This window comes from Rattus norvegicus, chromosome 1, assembly GCF_021556685.1.
Source record: "Rattus norvegicus strain SHRSP/BbbUtx chromosome 1, alternate assembly SHRSP_T2T, whole genome shotgun sequence".
NCBI classification, from domain to species: domain Eukaryota; kingdom Metazoa; phylum Chordata; class Mammalia; order Rodentia; family Muridae; genus Rattus; species Rattus norvegicus.
The window spans coordinates 144,860,785-144,887,564 of record NC_141534.1 but is presented as its reverse complement, the minus strand read 5'-3'; the positions used below and the strand labels follow the sequence as shown (position 1 = coordinate 144,887,564).

The 26,780-nt window shown below is 43.3% G+C and overlaps 1 protein-coding gene across 10 annotated transcripts in view; it reads left to right on the top strand.

Annotated features, from left to right (window-relative positions):
- The window catches only part of Ntrk3 (neurotrophic receptor tyrosine kinase 3), a 381,715-nt gene that overhangs the window by 104,290 nt on the left and 250,645 nt on the right, over positions 1-26,780 (top strand). For all 10 annotated transcript variants that reach the window (XM_087551652.1, NM_019248.2, NM_001270655.1 and 7 more), the window contains 7 exon segments: positions 459-527; positions 15,894-16,051; positions 17,109-17,251; positions 17,637-17,778; positions 18,227-18,523; positions 24,615-24,638; positions 26,005-26,069. In XM_087551652.1, coding sequence (XP_087407778.1) covers positions 459-527; positions 15,894-16,051; positions 17,109-17,251; positions 17,637-17,778; positions 18,227-18,523; positions 24,615-24,638; positions 26,005-26,069 — 898 coding nt within the window.

The following is a 26,780-nucleotide window of genomic DNA, read 5'->3' as shown; positions in this document are numbered from 1 at the left end:
TCTCGAATGGGCATGTGTTCTGGGGGAGGGGCAGGTAAGAAGAATTTATAAGAAGCCTGAGGATTTCCTGCCTGTGTGGATGTAAAAGATATTGTGAGCTTGACTATTCACAGAACTATTGTCTAGAGAAGTTTGCTTCAAACAATCTTTGAGCATTTATAAAAGGGCAATATGGAGGAGTAACCAAGAGAACCGTGTTGTTTGTTGGATGTCTAAAACCCTACCCTTTATAAAAGCTTTAGTGTCCTCTTCACAGCTGCCCTGTGGTCTCAACTATTAGCAGAAACACCATTAGCAATGTATATCATGGTACATAATGATAGCTACATTGGGTAGACATTAGAGTGAAGAAAAAGAAGCAGAGTAGAGACTGCCTCCAGATGCCAAGTTCTCCATCAAGGGCATTCCTGATGCTAGATCTGTCCTTTAACTATCCCTTTTATTTGTCAATTTTGCAGAAACTTGTCAAGTAACCGGCTCACCACACTCTCCTGGCAGCTCTTCCAGACGCTGAGTCTTCGGGAATTGTAAGTTCGGAACGGAAGACTCTGTCCAGGTGGCAGAGTGCTGGTAATGGTTGGGTGGGAAGGATCAAGAGTATCAAGAATTGGAGCTACCTGGTGGCTGGGCTGTTTGGGTTGGGTGGCATTGAGCATACCATGTTCAGGGACAGTGACCTACCCCATCTCTGAACTTGACTTCTGATGCTGTTGCTAGGCACACGCTGTTTCAAAAAGACTCAATCTCATCTTTTGTTAGCATTTAGTTTTGTGATCTTCAGGTAATTAGCAGTAGCAGTTTTAATATTTATAATAATAAGGATCTCAATTTCTAATAAACATTTGCTGTACACAACTTTGTAGCTTTACCAGATATGCTTTTGCTTATATGAGCTTAGATTTACCACAAGAGTCATGGGAGGCAGGTTTCCTTCTTTTGCATCTTGTGAACTCTGAGCCTTAGACACTTACTCGAGAATCAATTACAGTTGCATTGAGAAGGACTCAGATAACTGATACTTGAATATGGCCTTCCAGCTTCAGACTGTATAGCCTTTACAGTGCTTATGATTTCCTGTCAACTTATTTGGCTTGCCGTCTAGGCATCGTGATCGTGGGAGAGGGCATTTATTTATTTTATCTGTGTGTGGACTGCTTAGCTCTGCTGCATTCCAAGGCTGATCAGTGCACTCCTACCCTAGCCAGCCATTTTGTGCAAACAGATGTTGGCTGGATGAGTGAAAATTCGTGACCACTGCTGGGGAAAATAACTCATGTTGCTGTGTGAGTCATCAGGGTCATCTCTGTGCATGAAGGACAGTGTATTATGTTGAGGGAATAAATCAAGGAATAAATTGAAATGGAATTGAGGCATGGATGGTGTTAGGGAGTCTGAGTTTTAGAGACACTGCTCATGTGTTCCTTTTTACTTGGTGACTCAGATCCAAATTCTCTGACTGTGAGCACAGTGTTTACCAGGAAGCAATGACCTTGGACCATGACCTTGGACCTCTGCCTTGGCTACAGGCCTTTCACCTTCTTCTCTTTCTACCTGCCAGTTATAACCTTGGTTTTTTTCAGACCAGCTGACAGAAATGAGACCATTTACATCCAGTAACACATTACCCCTGACAACTTTGCATATAATCTTTGTTCCCATAGCTTGATTGCTTACATGATATTTTCCAAAGCCATTTCAGGGAAGGATAGCAAGAGGTTATCACTTTGAAGGTGTTGCTATCTGGAACTTGTAGTCATCTCAGTACGTAGAAAGTAAAAATAGAAGGACCAACAGTTTTAGTGTATCCTGAGTTACGTAAGTTACAGGCTAATCAGTTTGGACAACACAATGAGATCTAGTCTTTAAAAAGAGGACAATATTAGTGTATATTGTTTTCCTTTCTTACAATTGTGTGACACACACACACACAGACACACACACAGACACACACACAGACACACACACACACACACACACACACACACACACACACACACACACACACACACTCCCTAGCCAAGGTACTGCTCTGATATTCTGGTATGAGCACCAGTAGGCCCAATGATCAGAGTTCATAGTCCCATTTGGTCCCAATGGTCAGAGTTTCATTTGGTTGAGATTTAGGGATACCAATAACATCTCCTACAATAGCTAGAGGAAGGTAAACAAAATCCTGGTTATAAAACATTCTTCCAAACATACTATGTCATAGACCTCTAATGTTGGGGCTGTTGTACTTGGTGTGTTCTATTCATTTCCTCCTTGAGCTAGATGTAACTTGATGGAAGATCTCAGGGGTAAATTGGTATGGCCACTATAATTATTGCCATCACTAATTTCCACATTACTCCTTTGTGCCAGGCACTGTGCCAAGGACCCTATTAAATTATGTATGCTTTTTAATAGAATTTAATCCTTAGGACAATTCTGTAAGGTAGGAATTTTCACTTGCATTGGAGGACACTGAGTTGCTTAGGAAGGAAAGACTCTTGTTTCAGGTCTATTAGACAAATTTTGTGGGCAGACTGAAAGCCTGGACCCATGCTTAACTGTCCCACACTGCTCGTCTGCCTCTTTTATACTCTGCAACAAGTGTGTGCCATGACTTTCTGCTAGGTTTCCTTCTGTATCAGTTACATATTTCATTGTCATGGCGCGGATAAGTTATAAATTTCCTCTTTCAGACCATTGGGTAAAAGGACTGATGAGACACAAGGTAAGAGAGGATGGGTTTGTTTTAGTTTACAATTGAGAGGACATAGCCCAGCATGGTAAGCAAGGCATGACAGCAGGAGCATGGGGGCAGCTCCTGAAGTCAGGGATCAAAGAGATGAACACTGATGCCCTCCTTACTGTCTCCTTTGTATTCAGCCTGAGATTCTAACCTATGTAATGGTACTGAACACATTTAGGGCATGTCTTTCCCCCCTCCATTAACCCAATCTATAAGCTCCTTCACAGATATACTCAGAGGTATGCCTCTTGGGTGATTCTGAATCCAGCCAAATTACAAATGATGAAGAAGGTAATAGGTATTTTTCTATTTCTGAAATAAAACACCATGAGCAGTGCAACTTATAAAATGAAGGGTTTATTTGGGGCTTATGGCTCCAGTGGGATAGGAGTCCATCACCAAAGTGGCATGGAGCATGCATGCATGCAGGCAGGCAGGCATGGCACTTGAGTAACAGCAGGGAGCTCACATCCTAAACCAAAAGCAGGAAGCAGAGAGAACACACTGGGGGTGGTAGTGGGCTTTTGAAACCTTAATCCTGCCTCAAGACACATCTCTCCCTACAAAGCCACATGTCCCAACTCTTCTCAAATAGTCACCATCTGGGCACCAAGTTTTTAAATGCCTGAGACTCATAGGGGGCACCTCGTTCAAACCAACACAAAGCATAATGACCTCAAACTGATTGGGGGCAGAAGGCCTGTCTTTCCTGAATCTAGTTCTTCTAGGATCCCGGGCCCTTCACATAGGGGAGGGTAGAGACAGCACTCCTCAAGAAGATGTCAGGGTCTGCTAAAGGCTGAATTATTGAGAAAATGTTCAGTGTTCTTTCTAAGAAATCGTTGGATGTGAAATCAATTGTGTGCTGCCCCGGTGACCTGCTTCATGGGGATTTAGAAACAGTTGTTCTGTGGATATATATTTAAAGAAAATGTCACATTTCTCCCAGAGGATCATGGGATTCTGCATTCATCTTTGCCCAGGATCAATATACCGGTGAGCTAGCTGTAACTTAGGGAGGAATGAAGACATTCCTGGCAGTGTGAGTCAGTGTATGAGTACCATCATGTCCAAACAGTATTTTATTTCTGTCATAGTGTTAAATCGGAAAAAAAATTGTAGTGGTGGATGAAGAAGCCCCCCTCTAAGGAATGATCACCCTGGTAGGGGGTCTATTTTTTGAGAAAGACTTGAATGCTGAGAGTGGAAATTTTATCTTTGGGCTGAAGGGGACTGCACATTGGCTCTTAGCTGTGACTATGATTAAAATCCAAACAATTGCATTTCCTGGCAAATGGAAGAGGGGGTAGGGTTTTCTTGTCTGATTTCTTGATTAGTCCACATGGCACCATCTGCCATGAACCATCTAGACCGCCAAGGTCTGCTTGATGGCGCCTGTGGGATAGAGTTTGGGGATGTGTCCGGTGTTTTCAGAGAGTGTTAGCCTTGTAGGAGAGGATATCCAGGAGAGTCATGAGCCAGCTGTGAGGCTTCCAGTGAGCATCTGCAGAAACAGACAGGGTAAACTATTTCTTAACATGTTTCCTTCTACCATGAAGGCTTCTTTGAGGGTCTTTGCCAGGCCTCAAACAACTTCTCTCTTACAACACAATTCTTGATGTCACAGTTAGTGGTGTAGTTGACAGCATTGAGGCTCCTCATTAGAGGGGCTGAGTATGCATTTCCATTGAGAAAGGAGAAGAAAAACACTGAGCAATGAGTAAATACAAGGCCCTGTCTCATCCTTGAAGAATAACTCCTATGGGAGTTATTTTAACCTGTTTTGCAAATGAGGGATTCAAGGCTGAGCCAAGTCAAGTAAGTAACTAGACCAGGTCACATGGCTGGTGAATTGGTGATCTGGAGACTGATACTATGATTTAGGATGGCCACCACCTGAAGCCATTGTTTCCAAAAATCATTTTCTTTCACCTCTAACCCAGTGCCATACTCTGAATGCTCAGCTTGTCCTCCCAGGAACCAAGATGGCTGGCACCCCTGATTGGCAAACCCCAAATCACCAAATCACTTCAATTGGCAAACCCCAAATCACCAAATCACTTCAGAGTTCTTGCTTTGTGCCAGGACCTTTCTTGTACTCTTATTTTTGGGAGATTGGAGGAGGACCTTTGGCAAGCACCTGATTAAGTCTTCCACCAGCTCAGGACGTGCCCTTCTTACGGAGCTAACTGAGTATATTCTGAACTTTACTTCAGAGTAGCCAACAGTATTTCAGTGGTAGATATGGTGGAATCTGGCTTGGCATTGTACTGTGCTCAGGAGTTTCTGACTACTATCTCCCTGCCCTGAAACTAGAATGGTCTGTTCTAAAATCAGAGCAAGATCTGAGAGATTGTTTTAGAGCTAAAGGATGAATAAAGAAGAAAAATGTTTGGGTTCTGAATCCCATGGTACAATTTAGGCAATGGTAAGAGGAGCCAGAGGTCATCAGCCCCCAACATAGAAACCCTCCAGAAACCCTTAGGACCATCGATGCATCTTGAGCAGGCTTCTCTTAATACCCCACAGACATGGAGCAGACATGATTAAAATAGATTGGAATATTTCATTTTCTTAAAGCTAAGTGATAATTACCTCTGTTGTAATTTGCAGATTTAATCGACTTGGTAAAACACCCACTCAGTGTTGAAGAAGGTTGGGCTGACCCTGGCATTGTTCTCCCTCCCAGCCTTGACTCTGATCACTCTGAAAGCCCTCAGACAAGACACCCGTCCAAGGAACTCCATCACTAACTCTATTGCTATTGTGGTAGTTTTGGCTTCTTTGTGATTCCCTTTCAACTCACAAAGCATGTAGACACGTATTAGTGCTAAAGAGAAACTATGTGGAACACATTCATTCCCACTTACAGCTTTTAAAGTTGAGTCTTGGAGGATTCTTTTTGGCAGTACCATTTCTGATACATGCCTTATTAAGTCCCTGTAAATCTGGTGTCTTCAAAATGATGGAAACGTTTTTGTTCATCATTCTGACGCCATAATAAGTCTGAGTTAGGGTGTCGCCAGAGTCCCTCTACTTTCAAAGGTTCTGGGGTTTAAGCCCTCTCTGACATTGCCAGATACTGGTTGCTCCGGGTGCTTTCGGGTTTGTGGTAGCATCCCTGGTACCAGCTTCCTTATGGTTGGCATCCATACCTCCTTGCTCTTCAGCCTCCTCTGGACCCAATCCAAAGATACCATCAGTTCTTGAAGGTCAGTTTAAGAACTACCCCCAAATCTGAATGATCTCAATCCTTTATCTTTACCTTGATCCTGACAACAACAAAGATTATACTCATGGATCCCGGGGTTTGGACGTAGACAGATATCTCTAGAAGGCACAGTTCAAGCCATTACTCAGGATAACTGAGCTAACTCAACTTGCATCTCTCTCTTTTTTTTTTTTTCCTTTTCTTTTTTTTCGGGGCTGGGGACCGAACCCAGGGCCTTGCGCTTCCTAGGCAAGTGCTCTACCACTGAGCTAAATCCCCAACCCCAACTTGCATCTCTTATTTATGCACTTTAACACAGTCTATTAGCTTGAGGAGGCCTTGGCTATACCCTTTGTCTGGTTGACAGCGGCCTTGTCCCTGCTCATGTGGGTCTCCTCCCTCTTTTGTACAACCTGGACCCAGAATTGTACCTGGCAGGGCTGATGGTATGAAGGGGAGAAGGTAACCACCCTAATGATGACCAAAGGGCAATCAATGTTTTCTGAACAGAGTCATGGCCTTGGCTGTTCCTGCAAAGCATTCTTTTGTGACTGTGCCTGAATGAGGCTGAGTTCATCTGTGGGAACTCCCCCGGGCCCTGTGATTAGGCCGTGGGCCATCTTGAGGCCAGGGTTGGGCACCAGTAAACTGTGCCCTGAAGCAGTTGCTGCTGTATTATTCATGAAGCCCCTTGCATTATTGATGGAGCACAGAGCAGGGCTCTAAACTGAACAAGTCTGCCCCAGCAGCTATGGTTGAGACTTCTCTGCTGAGCTTGGATTGCGTGGGAGAAAGGAAGCACAATGTCCAGCTTAGAATTAGGACTTTTATGTCTCTCTTTTGTCAACCTCATCTTGTCTGGGTATAAAGGTGATTATGTATTGGATCCATGGAATGTGCAGGGTGCTACAGTTTGGAACTTAAACTGTATTTTGCTAGGATGTCTTCCTCAGAGGAGGAGCCATCCCACTTGCCCCAATGTCCCCTGTTCCTGAGCAGTTCCTAACAGGCTCTGGTGAACAGCCAGGCACCAGATCTTTAGGTACATCCCTTCTGCTGGACCAGGCTACATAAGTAAAGCCCAGGAGAGAAAGGATGGAGGAAATGAGCTGTTACTGAGCCAGTGCCTGGCACATCCCAGGCAGCTCAGTTGACTCTTCTGCCAGCCTCAGGATACTTTGGCATGGTCTGCCTTTTGGGCCACTGAGATGCTGGGTTGTGTCCTTCCATGGAGTCCAACAAGAGTTTGGACTGTATTATGGTCTATGTGGCTTGAGGCAATACTGCTTAATTTCCTCACTTGTCTGGTCTTTTCAATGCAGTTAAATAATTTGTATTTTTACATCTATTTAATAATGAATAGCTGTATCTTGTCAGGCAAGCAGCTGGGAAATCCAGGCTGACCTGATTCAGTTTGCACACCTTAGAGCATCTGGACTCTCAATGCCATTCAGTGGGGTTACCAGGCCTTTCTCCAGTTCTCTGCATGGGGAACCCAAATCATTCCTTTCAAAAGGCTGCCCTTTTCTACATTGATTGGACACTGATCTTGATCTTCTGCTCTCCTAAGGATGCCTTTAGGATCAGATGTCCCTGCCTCTCCTACACTGCTTCCCTGGAGAAGGTTAAATGAAATACATGTGTAGGACACTATGGCAAGAATAATAGAAATACTACTCTCTCTCTCTCTCTCTCTCTCTCTCTCTCTCTCTCTCTCTCTCTCTCTCTGTGTGTGTGTGTGTGTGCAAATGCACACTGTGAGTGCTGAAGCCTAGAGGTCAGCCAGTCAGTCCTCAGGTATCAGTCACTTGTTTTGTGGGACTGAGTCTTTAATTGTCCAGGACACTAACTACTAATTACACTTCAGAGCTTCTGATTCTGCCATCCCACTGCTAGCCTTATGAGTGTTCACCTGATCTTTTTACGTGGATTCTAGGGTCTCAAACTCAGATTCTCCTGGTCACACAAGATGCATCTGACACAGCCCCACACTTGGTGCTTTCTCTATTTCTCTTTTATGTTTTTCTCTACTGTCTCATTTCTTAGCCATATTGACAACATCTTACATAGCTCTTAGAGCATCCCCCTCAAGGCTTTCTGATTCACCATCCTTTCCTTCTCCAGGACCTTGACCACTTGCTCCCCTGCCTGCCTTTCTCTCTATTTCTTCTCTTTCTTTCTTCCTTTCTTTCTTCCTTCCTTTCTTCCTTTCTTCCTTCCTTTCTTCCTTCCTTTCTTTCTTTCTTTCTTTCTTTCTTTCTTTCTTTCTTTCTTTCTTTCTATTTCTTCTCTCTCCTTCCTTCTTTCTTTACTTTTCTTTCTTTCCTTTTTTGACTTTTTGTTTTTCTTTCTAATTAATTAATTAATAATTTATTTATTCACTTTATATCCCAATATCAGCCTCCCTCTTCCCAGTACTTCCTCATACCTATCCTCCACTATTTTTTCCTCTCTCTTTCTTTGAGAAGGGGTCCCTGAATACCATACACACACACACACACACACACACACACACACACACACACACACACCCTGACTATCCTGCCCTGACTTTCATTCCTGCTGTAGTCCATCTCTCCCTGTCTACTCATGCTTTCTCCTCTGCTTTCAACCCAACATTTCTTCTGCTGGTTACTTCCCACCCCCTGGAGACCAACAGCCCATCTTTCATAGCACATTTCCTTCCTCTTCACTCTTTCTTCCCCTCTGCCTTCTACTCTGTCCTTTCCTTCTATTCCAGCAACACATCAAAGTGTGCCTTGCTATTTGTGTTGTCTTCAAAACACTTGTCTCTTGCCCTAATTATTGTCTTTGTACTCTAGTGTCTTAAATGGTGGGCAATGGAAACCTGTGGCAGAGTTCCCATGATCCTCTCAGGTGAAGGTAGGAGATGAGGTGATGTTTACTTTCATCCAGGTCCCTGAGGTATCTTTTGTCTTTTCCACTCTTATCTTCTCCTGAGGGGACAGTGGAGCTTTTCAGAGACTGCATGGAGTGGAAGTAGCATGGCTTTGATGACCATAGAGTCTGTGGTAATGCATTGTGGTACTGTACATTTTCATCAGTTTCAATTTATTTATTTATATGTTTAAAGAATATTTTAAACATTATGTTAAATTAAATTATAAGTTAAATATTACATTAAATATTAAATTAAAATATAATCACATCATTTTCTTCTTCCTCTCTCATTCTTCCATCACTTCCCATGATCCCTTCTCACTCCTAAAGTTTTGTTATGTGTATATGGTTTCAGGTCCAACTACTCTATATTGTGTAAACAATTGTGAGGGATGGAGTTTATCTCTAGGAGAGACTGATTCTCCCTCCCTCAATAGTCATTAGTTGCCTGCAGTTTTTTGTCTTGAAATTGGACCTGGTAAAGCTTTGTCCCTTTGCATTAGCATACATATTGACATTGTTAATGTTCAGGTCTTTTTTTGGTAGCCATTTATGGGAGACACTACCTCAGTACAGACTTCTTGTCCTCTGGTTCTTACAGTTGTTCTTCCCCCTCTTCCTCAGGGGGTCTTAGGTGTAAGAGTCAGGTTGTAGAGTTGTCCCTCCATCATCCATTGATTTTTACATTGTGTCTGGTTGTAGTTTCCTGGGATGGTCTCTGTTTGCTGTAAAGAGAAGCTTCTTTGGTGAGAGTGGAAAGCTACATTTATCTGTAGGTATAAGGATAAGTTTTAGACTATAGTTAGAAATTAGGCTGGTCTAATAAGAGTAGTAGATTCTCTCCTAAGATTTGTCACCTGGCTGATTCCAGGGAGTTGCCTAGGTTTCTTGGGCCAGGCATGGTTTCCCCCATTGGGTGGGTGGGCCTTAAGTCCAACAGACAGGTGCTGCTTGTGACCAACACAAGTGTAGCTATTGCACTGTTAGAGATATTTTAGGGATATCTCGATATGCTGATCATTGTTGTGATTGATAGGCATCACAGCTATATAGGATTATTGATTGAGTTCCTCCTCTGGTAACTTGCATAATACTTTTTGGTATTATGGAAGACACATTGAAGGAAGGAGGCTTTCAGTCTAGATCAGTAGTTCTCAACCTACTGCTGCAGTCTTTTAATACTGTACCTCATGTGGTGATCCCCAACCATAAAGTTATTTTCTTGTTACTTCATAACTGTAATTTTGTTATTGTTATGAATTATAATGTGAAATGTGTAATATGAAATGTAAACATATGATATACAAGATATCTGGAATGTGACCCTCAAAGGGGTCATGACCCTCCCACTCAAAGGGGTCTTGGTCCACAGGTTGAGAACTGCTGGATTAGATCTAGTTCCAGTCTTCCAAATCCTGTGCCCTAAGTGTGTGGTGTCTTCTTCAGTAGGGGCTAACCTTCAACTTCTGAAGGCAACCAAAGTTAACGGCAATAGTCCACATTATTTAGGGACTCACAATTCAAATGGGATTTCTTATGCCTGGTATTAGGGTTTTTTGTTAGGTCATCTGTAGTTTTTGTGGGAGCCTTGTCAGCACAAGTGTCACAACTTTGTTTAATTCATAAGTATTATTTTTGATAGCTATAAAATATACCCTGAGGTCTTATCAAACAACCTTGGGGTTATTTGTCTCTCTTGTCTCTTTCTCCTTTTGTATTGACTTCACTATGCCCTTCCAGTTACAACCTCTTCTCCATTTCTACTGCCCCCTTTCAGATCACTTGTATTCTGTGATTTCCCTTAAGCTCTCCCCTTCCACCCTACAATGTAAAAGTCCTTTTATATTTCCTGCTTTCTTCATTTACTTCATGTTGTATACCCACTCCTAAAGATTCAGAACTAGGCAGCTTTTGTCTTTTTGGGTCTAGGTCACTCATTCAATATGATCTTTTATAGATTCCTCAGTTTACTTGCAAATTTCAGTTTCATTTTTCTTTCCAGCTGACTGGTGTTCTGTTGTATTTACACACCACATTTACATTATCCACTCATTTATTGAAAGACAGTTAGACTATTTCCATTCCTTACCTCCTGAGCAGCTTTAAACATGGCTTTGAACATCTGTGGAGATGGATATTGAGTCCTTTGGGCTTATGACAAGGATGGTATAGCTGGGTCACATGATAATTTGTTTTTAGCTTTTTGACGATTTGCTATACTAATTTCCAGAGTGTTGTTATCTGCTGTTATTCTCACCAACAATGGACAAGGGCTTTCCTAACCTACATCCCCCTAGCAACAGTAGATGAGGTTCCCCTTCCCTACATCCCCACTAGCATTTGTTGTCAATAGTTTTACTGATGTTAGCCATTCTGACTTTCTGAGTGTGGGAGACAAAAACAACATGGTCACATCAGAAGATGCAGAAACTACCTTTAATAAAATCCAGTATGCTTTCATGACAAAAATCATAGAGTAGAACATACCTCAACAAAATACTGTGTATGACAAATCCACAGTTAGCACTATCCTAAGAAGGACTTGGAACATTCCCATTTGAATCAAGAACGAGATGGCTGTCCACTACTCCCACTCCCTTCCAACATACTGCTCAAATCATTAGCAGCAATAATAAAGCAAGAGGAAGAAATGAAAGGGATACAAATAGGAGAAGACATCAAATTATCCCAATTTGCAGATGATTTGATATTGTATATGAGTTCCAGGAAACTTTTGAGAAGCAAGAAAAACAATTATAGCAAAGTGGCAATATAAAAAAAAATCAACTTATAAAAACCAATAGCCTTTCCATATACCAACCACAAACATTCTGGAAAAGAGATCATAGACACATTTGAAATCACGGTATTCTTGGATAATAAAATACCTTGAATGTAACACAACCAAGGAGGTGAAAGAACTCGTCAATGAAAACTTCTGATGTATGAAGAGATGAGAGGGATGCTGGGAAATGGTGAAACAGCCTATGTTCATGGTTCAGTACAATTATTATTGTGAAAATGACTATCTTCCAAAAAGCAATTTACAGTTTCTATGCAATTCCAACTCAAATACCCATAGCATTCTTCACAGGACTAGAAAAAAATATCCTAAAATTTACGTGGAATCAGAATAGACCCTGGATAACCAAAGCAATTCTGAGCAAAAGAAATGATCCTGAGGGATGGCTATTGCAGATTACAAGGTATATTACAGAGTTATAGCAATACAAACAATGTGGTACTAGAATTAAAAGAGACATGTAGACCAATAGAACAAAACAGATAACCCAAATATGAATACTTGTAAGACTATGCCTATCTGATTTTTGACAAAGAGGCAAAAAACACAAATTGGAGAAAAGGCAGCATCTTCAACAAATGGTGCTGGGAAAACTTCCATTCCATATGCAGAAGAATGAATTTATAATCATGTCTATCACCCTGCAGAAATATCATCTCCAAGTGGATCACAGATCTCATTTTGAAACCTGAAATGTTGTAAATTCTGCTAGAAATAAAAACCATAGGTAGTAGCCTACGTGATATTGGTGTAGGAAGGGACTTTTTTGACTCCATTAGCCAAGAAATTAAGGCCAACAACTGACAATAGGATTTCATAAAACCAAAAACCTTTTAAACAGGCAAGGAATTGAATCAATGAAGTGAAATAGAAACCCAGAGAGGGGGAGATAATGTTCTCCAGTTTTAATGTGAACAGGATTTATGAGAACAAAAGTTCAGGAACATAGGGCCAGCCCTACTAACCAGTCTAGCTGATGCTTGTGTGTAAGTTAGAGAAGATGCCCTTATCAGCAGTGATAATGGCTCCATTCCAGAGCACGAGGTCTGAGTCAGCCTTGCATTGACTGGATTCTTTGAGAAATGCACAAACTGCAGGGTCCATGGTGACCCTGAATTTATAAAACATCGTAACCAATGGCCCAAGCTTTAGTTCTTAGCTCCAGTAATTTCCTTCCTGCTCTGTAGACAAATTCCAAATGTCCCAGTGTGCTGGTAAACTCCTCCACCACCTCTACTTCCCCCTCAGGCACTCCTTGACCTGAACACTGTGCCCTGGTTAAACTTTGCTTTCCTTGATGGCTTTCTTCTACCTTTTCCCTTAGTTTTCTTGGCAAGAGCTCTAGAAGTCAGAGCAACAGTGTGGCTGGCCCACTGGGCTCTGCAGCATTTTCCCAGGGAAGGGGCAATGGGAAGTCTAATGATAGAGGTTTATGTGAGAAGCTCGATCATGAAGCATGCATCTTAACTCCTCATATTATTATCTTTCTCACTGATGTTATCAAATAATTCACAAAAGCATCTGAAAGAGGAGTTTATATGTGCTTATGGTGACTTGAGGGTACATTCCATCATGGTGGTGAGTTTATGATGATCAGAGCACAAGACAGCTTGCTGGTCTCATTGCATCCACAGTTAGAAGCCGAGACAAGTGGTGATACTCAGCTTGCTTTCTCTTTATAACGTAGTTCAGGATCTCTCAGTCTACGGGATGGTTTCATCCACATTCAGGGCACGTCTTCCCATTTTCATTTTGGCCCTTTACACGCAGAGGTGTGTCTCCATGGTGTTTATAAATCCAGTCATCAAGCTGACAGGGATGATTAACCATTACACCCTTCAGACTTGGATGGACTTCCCTATTTGTGCAGGGACAATATCGGCTACCTGTTGGGATTGCTGGGAAAAGCAGATGCCCAGGAAAGGATGGGTCTCTTTCCATTCCCTTTGTCTGAAAGATCCTGAAGAACAAGGAGAAGTCATGGATGCTCTCAGGCTAAGAGGATGATAAGCTGTGTGGCTGTTTGTACATCCCACTGTGCTGTCCTCGTCATCAGGAACATGGTTCTTCTCTCTGAACCCCACTCCTTTCCTGCAAGCTGACAAATGCTGATGCTTGCCTAACTATTTTAGAACTTGCCAGTTGTCAAAAATACCCAGTGCTTAAAAAGTACGCAGTGACCCAAGTGCCTTTCCTCCAGGTGCCAACAGATCGATCCCCTCAATAGACCAGAGAGAGAATCATGTTCCCCTAATGGCCCTGGCATTCAGATTCAGCCTGTGCTCTTTAAGAGTTTGGGGGATTGATTAGCACTGTTCATCACTCTCATAATACCCCAGCAGAGGAGGATGTGACTTTTTCTAAATTACAAGGAGAATCTGTGCAGAACAAGGGCTTTGAACTTGACTCTTCCCTATCAACCATTCCTCTTCACTGGGGTGAATGCTCCCAGAGGACAAGGACTTCCCTATTCACCTCTCTATTAATAGCATTCAACTACAGCCAGATACTAAACAGGTGCTCATTAAGGAGTCATTGAATTCATGAAGGAATAAAACTGGTCCCACATGGGCTTGGAATCTATCTTGGAAATAGCTAATTACCTATTCCCCTAGTGAACATGTGTTTGGGGAGCAGTCTTAGGTACTGTGGAAATAGTGAGCACAAAACAGGTTACATCTCTAGCCTCAATAGAGCTTATTTTTTTTAATCTGGGAGGACAAAAAAACACCAAACCAATATGAACATTTAAGGTGTTATGACATAGTAATAAATTCTAGACTGGAGAATGTAGCTAGCGAGGGGTTGAACATTATCAGGACAGGATTATAGTGTCTTTGGTCTAGATGGTGGACAGAGAATGCTCTACAGTTTCTGAATGAAGTCAGGGGAACCCATCTTACAGATATGTTGGGAGAGTTTGGCAGGCAAGCAAGACAGCAAGTGCAAAAAATTCCAAGGCAGGTCCAAACCAGTCGCACTAGTGATCTAATAAGCATCAAGGTCACTGTGGCTGGATAGGATCAGGGGGGTGAAGGAGGAAGTGATGTCACAAGATGATGGAGAAGCATAGGCTGAGTATGACTTTACTGATGACAAGGTAGCAGATGACATTGCGGAAGGTGATGGGGGAACCCACGGTTCATGGGGCTTCAAATTTCAATGCAGTTGGAAGCCACAGGAAGGTTTTAAGGAGATGAACGTTTCAGTTTAACACATGTAAAAGAGTCTCTTTGCCCAGTGACCTCAGTGAGATAGTTTTTTTTAGTGGAATTATTGCTTTTGAAACTAAGTAAGTTCATGAACTTAATACTATTTATTATTTTATTCTTTTGTGATATTAATCAACCTCCTCTTTCTTTTACTGTTATTAATATTTTATTTTAATTGCAAGCATGTGTGTGTGCGTGTGTGTGTGTGTGTGTGTGTATGTGTGTGCACGAGATGCATGAGTATGTGTGTATATGTGGACATAAGTGTATGTGAGCATGCATGTGCACCTGTGTGTGGAGTACAGAAGCTCCAGTTGAATATTTTCCTTGGTTGAATCTGGAGCTCACCAGTTCCAGTTATTCTGACTAGCTACCTTGTTCAAGGAACCCTGCGTCTGTCTCCTGAGTGCTGGGATTATAGGTGGGGTCATGCCCACTTGGCATTTGCAGCATTTTATAGGTCTAGGGACCCAATCTCCTAACCTCATGTTTGGATGGCAAGCACTTTATCAGCTGAGCTACCTCCCCAGTCTCCTTCCCTTCTGATTTTTTTAATTTTAATTTTTTTACTGCTGTATAGTCATTACACACAGTGAAGGGTTCCATTAAGGTGATATATTTCAAGTGTAACAGGTTTTTGACTCCAGATGATCTTCTCTCTCTCCTTATTCCCCAAACTGCTTTCCTACTCCCATTTCTTCCTTCACCTTTCTTCTGTCTTCATGCCAGTCTATCTGTCCCTGTCTCTCTGTCTGTCTTATCTCTCTTTAACCCTGTCTCTGTCTCTATCTGCCTCTGTCTCTCTGTCTCTCTGTCTGCCTCTGTCTCTCTGTCTCTCTGTCTCTCTCTCTCTCATAGTTTTTATGCATCTATATGAAGTCTAGGATTCCTGAATGAGAGGAAACATGATGCTCATTATCTGAATCTGGCTTATTTCATGGAGGAGCAGCAAGGGCCCATTGACCTCAGCCCTGGGAGGGAGCTGGGTCATCCACCGTTCAGGGATTCCTTCCCCTCTCTTCTTGCCCACAGGAGACTGGAGCAGAACTTCTTCAACTGCAGCTGTGACATCCGCTGGATGCAGCTGTGGCAGGAACAGGGGGAGGCACGGCTGGACAGCCAGAGCCTCTACTGCATCAGTGCTGATGGCTCCCAACTCCCCCTCTTCCGCATGAACATCAGTCAGTGTGGTGAGTGAGCATCAGCACTGCCTGGTCCGGCCAGCATCCCACACACCCTGGAGAAGGGGTTGTGCCTCAGACTGGCCTGCCAGAGCCTCTTTGCCAGCTGTCTCCAGTCTTGACCTCTGCAGTGGGTGTAAATGAGACTGAACTTTTCCCTTCATTTCTGTCTTGAGTCAGATGTGGGAAGGGTAGTCCTAGGAAGAAAGGCAGCAAGGACTCCATGTGCTTTTCTTAGCTGATCAGATTCCCTTTCTCTCTGAGTCGCCTGTCAATCAAACATGAAGAAGCATGCTTTACTGTGCAGCCTCTAGACTTACTATATTGGGAGATTCTGAGGTGTTTTCTAGAGCATCAGCTTCTAGACTAGAGAATGGAATCCCTAGTTCTTGTGGGAACCGGACACACACCAATTTGTAAAACAGTACCCTAAGTCGGTTGAAACTATAAGTTTGGTTGCTAGAATGGCATTCCATGAACAGGTGCCCCATCAGACTCTGCTATGTAGGAGCATCCCGCTGGATGTACTTCAGTTCTTAGTCTCTGGAGTGGGAGTTGTCAATCAGCTGGGGGTGGGGTTATAGTTAGTACTTTTCACATTGATCTGACTGACAAGAGCGATTGAAAGACAGTAGAATTTATTTTGGCCCACATTTTGAGGGTACATCTCATTATGGTGAGGAAGGCAATTTGAGGCAGTTGGCTACTTTGCGTCCAGAGTCGGGATCAGAGAGAAAGATGAATGTTGGTGCTCGGCTGTTTCTCCTGTTTGTTTAGATCAAACAATAGATCCTATAGGCACGCCCTATCCCATAGAATGGTGTCTGCCCACTGTGGTTAATTTATTCTCTCAGGCATGCTTAGAGGCGTCCCTGGGTGATTTTTTGAGCTTGTCAAACTGATATTAACCATCATAAGGGTCTAGCATGATCTCAGGGAAGTTGTGCTAGCTGTGCCAAGCATTGTCATTGGGCAAGGCAAGAAGCGCCACTGTCTGCCTGGAGGCAGAGCTCCTCTGTATGCTGTCACCTGACAGTTCATCTCCTTCTCCCTTCTGTCCTCCCAGATCTCCCTGAGATCAGTGTGAGTCACGTGAACCTGACTGTCCGAGAAGGAGACAATGCTGTAATCACTTGTAATGGCTCTGGCTCTCCTTTGCCTGATGTGGACTGGATAGTCACCGGACTGCAGTCCATCAATACTCATCAGGTAGGTATCCTATAACCAGATACAACAGGAGTTAAGGAACAAGTATCCCTTAAGTATAAGGAAGAGGGGGAAATTGTGATCCTGTTCCTCTGGGAAGAAACACAGATACTCAGATTCTATGGAGATGTAAGTTTCTTGCCAGTTTGATCTTTGTTGTGCTACTCAACCTTCTGTGCTTTTTTTTTTTTACAAAAAACACTCAATTTTTCTATTTAGCACCCATTATTAATATGAGGATTACCCAAATTACAAAGAATCTTGAAAGTGTGTTTTTTGAAGGTAGATTTCATTCATGCTTTACTTCTTCCTGAAGGTGTTAGGGGTTAGAAAAGGAAGCCATTCTTGTGTAAATGGTTGGTTATTGTCTTCTGATTGGGGTTTTCAGACCAATCTGAACTGGACCAATGTACATGCCATCAACTTGACCCTGGTGAATGTGACGAGCGAAGACAATGGTTTCACCCTGACGTGCATTGCAGAGAACGTGGTGGGCATGAGCAATGCCAGCGTTGCTCTCACTGTCTACTGTAAGTGCATGCCATCATGGAAGCCAGAGAGGTACCAGAAGGAGGCTGGGATGGGGCAGATCTATTGCTAGGGCTGATCTAGAGCCCTGGCCCTGGTCTTTCAAGAAGGACAGAAAGACAAATCTGAAAGATACAGCCAAGAAAATTTCCTTCCCTAAGTGGAAGGTTTACCTCTCCACTTCTAATTTCAAAAATCTCTTAGGTTGGCCCATTTTACCCTTGGCATCTGTGAAAGGTCTCCATCTCAGGAGGGGAGCTTCAGCTAAGTAGATCCAGGGAGCTTAGATGAAGACACATTTTTCCTGTCTATTGGCTGGTGGTGGGAACTCTGGTTCACTCAGGCTTTTCAGAACAAAGTGAGAAGTGGGATCCCCATCCTACTTCCTAGAAGGTTCTTCAATACATAGAAGAATGTGTGTCCTCGATATCAGCTTGCTTTTCCCCACAGACCCTCCACGTGTGGTGAGCTTGGTGGAGCCTGAGGTACGCCTGGAACATTGCATTGAGTTTGTGGTGCGTGGCAACCCGACACCCACGCTGCATTGGCTGTACAATGGACAGCCACTGAGGGAATCCAAGATCATTCATATGGACTACTACCAGGAGGGTGAAGTCTCAGAGGGCTGCCTGCTCTTCAACAAGCCCACCCACTACAACAATGGCAACTACACCCTCATTGCTAAGAATGCCCTGGGCACAGCCAACCAGACCATCAACGGCCACTTCCTTAAGGAGCCCTTTCCAGGTGAGGCATGTACACATCTCCTCTGGAAGCTGAGGGATGGGGAAGGTAGTTTGAAAGAATGAACAACACTGATCCCTAGTTACCTAAATACCTGGGCTTACACTGGGTCAAGGAGAGCCACTATCTACATCTTGTGATAACTAGGATGGTCCCCATTTTCCATGGCTAACACAGCAAACTCCAGGATCTCCCAGAAAAACCTGTTGTGAATAGAAAGATGTTCTATATTATAGTAGAGAAATCCAGGACTTTAGAGATGAACAATATGGTAGAGAATCTTGACCCAGTGTCTTTACTTACCTGAGAATGTTATGCAGGGCTTGAGAGTATACTTTTATGAAACCTCAATTTTCTCAGCTGTGAAATGGACACAAGTGGCAGTGCATTGCTCCACCAAGAGTTTTACGGCTTCTGAGTGAGTTAAAATGCAGGTTTGGTAGGTGATGCTGATTCAGTAGGTCTCCATCACTGTTGATCAGAGTCAACCTTATGTTTAACAGATTGCTGTCTTAAACCTCAGCTGCAAGGCTTGCCTTAGACCTGGCCTCTGGGGCTGGGCTCTTTTCTGTTCTTGTTCCGTGGTAACTTAATGGAGAAGTAGGTGATGCTCCCAGATTCTGATGGTATAAGTATCACAGTGACTGGAGCCAATAGTTGCAGTAATGGAAGACCTCTGAACCTGGAGAGATGATTCTCCTCTTTCATCGTGTCCAAATGCCTTCCTGAAGTTGGAGGAGAAGAAAAGTCCAAACGGGCTTAAAGAGAGTGGCTGCTTCAATGTTTCACGATGGGTTATGCAGCTGATAAGTTTCTGCCCTTGTGACTGTGTTTCTTTGGTCTGCTATGAACAGACTAGGAGACTTCCTGATCTTCAATCCTCAGAAGTCAGAGGTTCTAAAGGGACAGAGGAAGTGTATGGACTGCTATCACACAGTTTCAAAATAGGGAGGCATCAAAAGCTGGCACCATGCTAACATCTGTTTGTGGAACGTGAGGTCACAGCTACAAATAACCACAGAGTGTTGGCTCTGGAAAGCTTATTTATCTCAATGAAAGGGAAGGAGAGCTGGGGCCCCCACAAGTGACACTGGAGAAGTGAGGCTGCAGGTTGTCCTAAATGTTTATCACTGATGCCTAAGGACTGATTGAGCCACATCAGAAAAGGTCTAGAATGTGTTTATAATTGAGACCCTAGCAGTTTCTAGGCTCTGACCTTTCCCCTCATCCCAACATCACCCAAATGTGCTCACAAAGAAACTTTAAGGCATTTGCCATCATGGACCTCTTTTGGATAGAAGATGAGCCTTGGCCTGCACTGTGGCATCAGTGGCTTTTGAATATGGAGATAATAATTGTACAGAAGAGCAGAAATTGTGTTTCCAAAGGGAAGCTCTTGGGACATGGAGAAAGCCCTGGAATATTAAAGAGGAGGTGAGCCACTCTGAGCTCCTTCCTCCAGAGAGTGCTCTGGAGCTCCGGAGCAGCAGGGGCAATGGGTGATGTGAAGGATATAGCCCTTGTTTTACCCTCCCTCCTTCCAGGAGAGAACAGAATCTCAGTACCCTCCAGCCACGTAGTTGCAGGCTCTGTACACACTCATAAATTCACCATCGTTGGTTGCCGATGGTTTGGTTTTCAAGGTTTATAGATAAGCAGAGTTAGTATCATCTGAGAATGAGTTAAATGACTTAAAATCAAATTCTCAAGCTTCCTTAGTTCTCTTGAATCAGAGGCTCTGCAGTGAGTTCTGAAGAGATGGATTTTCAATTCCCCGGGTGACTTTGACAATCCCTCCTTTGCAATCAGCTACCATTAGCAATTGGTGGCAACTCAGCCCCAGGAGGAGGGAAGGAGTGGGATATGGAATCCCTGAGAAGCTGGGAAAAGAAAGCAGCTCATCTGAAAATCCTTTCTTAGACTCATCCATATTTCAGGATGGACACTCAGTGCAGAAGTTTGCTTGTTTTATGAACTTTTGTGTTGAAGGAATAGATGGGTGATTAAAACGCTGTGGCAGGAAAGATGGTCCAGCCATGTCAAGTGACAAGATATCTCAATGTTCAGAAGAGTAAATTATCTGGAGGAGCATATAGGGATAACCAAAACCCTCTAAGCTCAACCTTGTGCTGGCTACAAAGACAATCTGTGGATCCTGTTCTTCTCTGTTGGCCCGAGTGTTAAGATACCATATTTATCATGTGTTTCTCGCTCATTCTCATTCTTATGCAGCCAAGTGCTACGGTTAAAAGCCAGAACTCTGAGGTCGGGCAGGTGTAGGTCAAACCCCATCTGTGATTCTCAGGACTGGTGGCCCAGGATGCTGGGATGGAGCTGAGCACATGGACAGCGCTCTGTGAAAGGTGGTAACTGCTCGGCGCCTCTGTTCCTTCACCTGTGAATGGGCATGACCATAGTAGCCCCAGCCTACTGTGTAAATCAGACAACCAAGTGCTCAGCAGCGCTCTTAAACAAAGAACAGTCCTAATTGCTGTTGGCTCTTGTTATGGTTTCTTGGGTGCAGAGATGAGAATTCAGGAGTTCCAGAGCAGTAGTCATTCTCAGTCTGGGTGGGAAATTCTAGCAGAGAGTCCCAGGGCAGGGTAGGGTGGTGTCTGTGGTTTGAATCCCTAGAAGCTATTGTGGAAAAGCCAGGCATGGTTGTGCATGCCTGTAACCAAGTGCTGGGATGGTAGGGCCAAGACAGACTGATTCTAAGTGCTTCCTGAGCAGTCAGCAGAGGTGAAATTGTGAGCTTCCTGTTCAGTGAGCTATCTAGTTTCCACATGTGTACACATGGCTGTGCCCATAAACAAATCATATATATATATATACATATATATATATGTGTGTGTGTGTGTGTGTGTGTGTGTGTGTGTGAGAGAGAGAGAGAGAGAGAGAGAGAGAGAGAGAGAGAGAGAGAGAGAGAGAATGCAAACATACAGGCAGGCACACAGACACACACATACATACCACACATATATGCACACACACACACTCACCATTGTGAATATTAGTCCGTAGGAAAGATGCTGCTTGAAGTGTTAGCATCTGGGGGACTGTAGGAAGCATATATACCCATTCACTGCACAGCCCCGTACCTACTGGTCCTGTCCTTGTCCCAGCCTGTGGTAGGAGTCAGAGGATGGATAATTCCTAGTATCCCTTATAGTCCAGCATAAATGGCTATCACCAGAGAGCAGCTAGCAGGTTTCCCTGTTCCAAAGCTGATATGCTTCTTGCATGTATGAATGCTTCTGACTCCAGCGAAAGCCTTGCTGATTTATGCTCAAATGTCATAGAATGATTTTTGAGATTACAGGATTCAAACACATGGCTAAAATATTTGGCTGTTGGAAAAATATTCTCCACTAAGGGGCAACCTATAAAGAAATAGAAAAGAAATGGATACTGTTGGTTAATTGGCTCCTCTCTCTTTTCATGCTTCCAAATTTAGGCTAAAGCCCCCATCTCCATCATTATCCCCTAGACCAGATCTTCCTCACAGTTATACAGAACAGGCAACAACAACAACAGCAAACCAACAACAGACAAACCGTTACTGCTATGCATATTTGCTGATAGACTCCACAGAAGGCACCCATTTTCTGCAAATAGTCATAGAAGAAAGCTGGCTAGTCTATGTTTAGTAGTCCAATGGCTACAGATTCTAAGAGGCTTAGCCAAGGGTCTGGTAAGTAAATAAATGACTGTCAGCCAGTGAATGATTTATCCTTACATTTCAGGGCCTGGCAGGGGTTGGCATTGTGGTGCAATAGCTCCCAGAGGGATTAGCAGCATCATTATCACCTGAGAATTTAGAGAGACAAATTTCTCCAGGCTTGGGAATGGCTCAGTGGTGGAGGATTTGTTCAGAATGCACCAGTGAGGAGCCAGAGGTGTGGTTCAGAGGTAGAGAATTTGATTAGAAAGCACCAGAGTCTTGGGGTATGGTTAGGTGGTAGAGGCTTGGCTAACATGTGCGAGCCCCTGGATCCCATTTTCAGCACTGCATAGACTCTATTAAAATGTAGGCAGACCTCATGAATCGGAAATTCTGGGTTGGGGACCACTAGTTCTGATTTGATTTCACCTCATTTTGAAGTAAATTGGACCTTAAAAAGGGTAAAGGTTTCAAAATACCGAGAAGAACTTTCTTCTACCCTTAGCCCATCCCAGGTGTTGGGGTCTCACTCAGCCACAGTATGGTTTTCAAAACCAGGACACAGACATCAGTTTAATAGGATTATCTAACTTATAGACTGCTGACATGTGATCAGCGCTCTCAACTGTGTCTTGTGTTTTACAGGATCCCACCACAGATTAGGCCGAAGTCAAATGTATTTGCTGTATCATAGCCTCAGTCCCTTTGAACCTGGGATAGGTCCTCAGGTTGTTACGGTTTTGTTTTGTTTTTGGCAAGAGCATCGTGAAAATGCTTCTCTACCCATTTGGTCCATGCTGTTGAAGAATGAAGGATGTTGTCATGGCTTATCAGTGATGAGGTCAACTTTATCACTTGGTCAGATTCTTCCACTGCAAAAGGACTTCTTTCACCCTTAGCTAACCAGAACGAGTCTTTGAAAAGATACAACTAGCTTGATTCTCGCCATCTTTTTTTATGCAGTGAATTTTATGTTCTTTGATGATTCTTGCTTGCACAATTATCTATATATTCCTTTCCAAATGATGGTGGTTTCTGCTTCAGTTCTTCCCTTTGTTAGCTGGAATTCCACCGTAAGAAGAACTCCCACTCATTCGTTCAATTAGACATTTGTTTATGTGAAGGACTTGTAAGTCACGTATTTGCTTTCTAGTTTTGTCAGCAAAGCGGAATAGACTGGGTGGCTTAGCTAGCAGAAATCAATTTTATCTCAATTCTGAAGGTTGGTTATCTGAGATGGACTGTTGTCAGACTTGGTTTATTCCAAGGCTTCTCTCTTTAACTCTAGATTCTTCTGTGTCTTTGCTTGACCTTTCCTTCTGCTGTGCACATCTATGTCCTAATGTCTTCTTATCAGGAGCCTAATGGCAGCATTTTCATAAATGTACCTTGTCTCCAAATACAGTGACTTTATAAGAGGTACTGAGGTTGCCACTCAGTCATATGGATTCTGAGGCAGCACAATGCAGGCTATAACGAACTGTGGCTTTTACTCGTGTTCCTTTGGAACCTGAGCATCTGAACCTGCTTTCTCCTCCCAGGACCGGGCATCTTCAAGTGCTTTCTTGGTATCCTGAACACACGAGCACACTTTTTATTTTTCCTGTACCATATCTGAAACAGTTCATTTCTTTAGGAAACTGTCCTTCCTTTCAGTGGAGGATGGTACCAGTCATCTTCTGATGATTCGTTCCATTATGTGCTCAAGTTTGAGCAGTGCTAGTTGAGCGGTTAAGAGCCCAGTTTTAGATTGGAATCAACGAATTTCTTTCTAGATGAACAGTATTCAATTACTTAATTTCTATAGCTTTGCTCTACATCTGCTAGGAAGTTATAATGCTTGCATGACATAGCACTTGAAGCACTGAGCATAGCCCCTGGCTCCTAATCAATGTCCAACTGAGGATTAGCTTTCATTATTGGGAGAGCCACTTCTCCAAGTCAAAGTTCAGATAACACACGTCCACATGGGTGATAAAAGGGGGTCTCTCAAACTTCTCAATGAGCTGTCAGCATTGCCTATACATATTGGAGGAAGAAAATTCATTTTAGGGTCATAGCTGGGCCTACTCTGAAGTCATCTCTGCTGTTCTAGCACCCGAAGAGGGATGCTGAGGTCAGGGATGTGAAAAGGTCCTCAATTCTCTGCCTCACAGTGAATCCAGCTGGGTTGTTAGCTCCCAAGTGGACTCCTTCTTTGAGACAGGAGCTATATCTATAAATGCCAAAGCGTCCATTTTATAGAAGTGCCCCCATGAAGAGTTAGTGCAGTCATTGGAGGGGTGACTTGGGAAGGATTTCTTGCTGTGAGAATGGGAACTCACGGTAAGTGGAGAGGTCACAGCTACTCCGATGCTATCCTATGTAACCCACTCTCCTTTTGTTATTGTTACATCTGTTAATGGCCATTTTATTCTTTTTATTTTCCAGAGAGCACAGATTTCTTTGACTTTGGTAAGTTGGCTCCATCTTTTGGCTTTGAAACTCTTTGTCCTGATAGTTTGGTGACTCTTAAGTGCAGATTGCCTAGTCCATGTTCCCAGTCCCTTGGCAGTTGAGGGTGTCTTAGTCCATTATGAAAAGGAAGAAGACCTAGGCCCACTTGTCTTGGGCAGTTGCCCTGGACCACAGTTTCTTCTACAGGACTACCAACCCCTTCATTCTGTACTGGGGTTAAATGCATCTGAACTGTATACCTGTTTTGGCTCACTCAGAGAGTTTCCTGAGGTATGACCATATTGTGGACCTCAGCCAGAGAGAGAGATAATATACTAAGACATCCCAAAGTCTGCAACAGGTGAATAATGGGATTTGCATGTCCAAGTAGACCCCCCACCTTGATCCTCTCAGTTGTTTGTATAGAGAAAATGTGGAGTCTGTAAATGTGACAGGGTTTCTCTTCTGCCTTAAGAGATCAAGCATTTGGCCAGATCCTACCTTGGGCAGCACCATGGTTTCTCATGGGCTTGTGTGTCCTTGAATGGCATCACTGAAACAGAGTTGAGGGTAGGGCTGGACAATCCTCGAAGGAGTTGGCATTTAGTTTGTTTTTTTGATGACTCTTCCATGATGGGATCAGCAGCAAACACTGCCATTTCTGCCCAGTTTCAGGCCAGAGATAGTAGAACAACCCTATGTAGGAACACTTTGGCCACTTGGCAATATGTAAAAGCCATCTTGGACTCCTTAATTTGTTCTTGGTCATTTAAAAAAATGTATAATCTCTCAAATGTTCCTTTGGAGAATTCAGAACTGGGACCATTTCTTCCAAGGAATCGACTGTAGATAGAGATGACATTTGGTGCTATTTCCTGGGCCATTGACTGGTGTTTAATTCCAACTACCATTGTGTTCTGAAACCAGTCTTAGGGGAATGTGTAGAGGGCTGTTCATTAAGATGGTGAGCCTGGAATTCACTGAGGGGTGAGAGGGAAACTGGAAGAGGGACAGGACGGGAGAAGGAAAGGCATGCCCAAATCAAGGCGTAATGAAGTCAGTGACAGTGGCTGCTACTCTTAAAATCTTTCTAATCCTCACACTGGCCGGGATTCCGAGCCATTTCCATTACTCTTGCCCTGTACTTTATGCTGTAGTGTGCTCTCTGGGCTGGGGGTGGTAGGTAGGTGGGACAGAGTCTGCCTTCCTTTGGGATTCTTTTTGAGTACTGTAGCATGACTGAGGCAGGTAGCCATACTGAAACTCAGTCCTTGGGGATGTCTGCTCCGCTAGGAGGGTGGATATAGACACCTGTTTCCACAGGATAGGCAGGCACTTATTTGGGACCAGTCAACTAACAGTCTTCTTTTTTATTTCATTTTAGAGTCTGATGCGAGCCCTACACCTCCTATCACTGTGACCCACAAACCAGAGGAAGACACTTTTGGGGTGAGTTACTTCCTGGTTAAGAGGAACACACTTAAGAGTAGAGCCATTTTTGGACTTCATTTCAGGTGCTAACTTGTCCACATAGTCTCTCACCTGAAACCAGTGGTAGAAAAAAAGCAACTAGGATTGATTTCCTTTGCAGTGGTTTAAACAGTTCCTTGTTTGATGGGAGTGCTTCATTGTTTGAAGAAGCCTTTGAAGAACCCACACCAAGCCCCAGGGCTAGAAAGAGAACAGTTTGAAATTTCCAGTCTCTCCTGAGTCTGGCTGGGCATGGCTTGCAAGGCCTGTTGACTGAGCAAATGCACAAACCTGAGTTACTTAGAGACTAGCCTTATATAGGTTTTCCCATGCCTGTTGTAGAGTCTGAGGTTTCCCTGGGGAGAAGTAGAAAGGACTCTCTTGAGTGCAGAACTCCTGAACTTCTCTGAGTAGAAATTCCATGTAAAGATTTCAATGGGAATATGAAGAATTTGCTTGCTCATTGAAACACTAGAAAGATGTTTCTTTCAACATGCTATTGTGCTTCTAGAATGGCCTCAAGGCAAGAGGGATCAGAATATTGAATTAGACAATGTTTCCTAATCTAGTTGATTATATTTTGTTAAACAAAAAATTCAAAGTTTTTAGGGTCTCATAAAACCCCTTCTAAAGACTTTACTCCAGGGGTACCAAATATTTTGACATTGTAACATTGTTATATATGTGTCC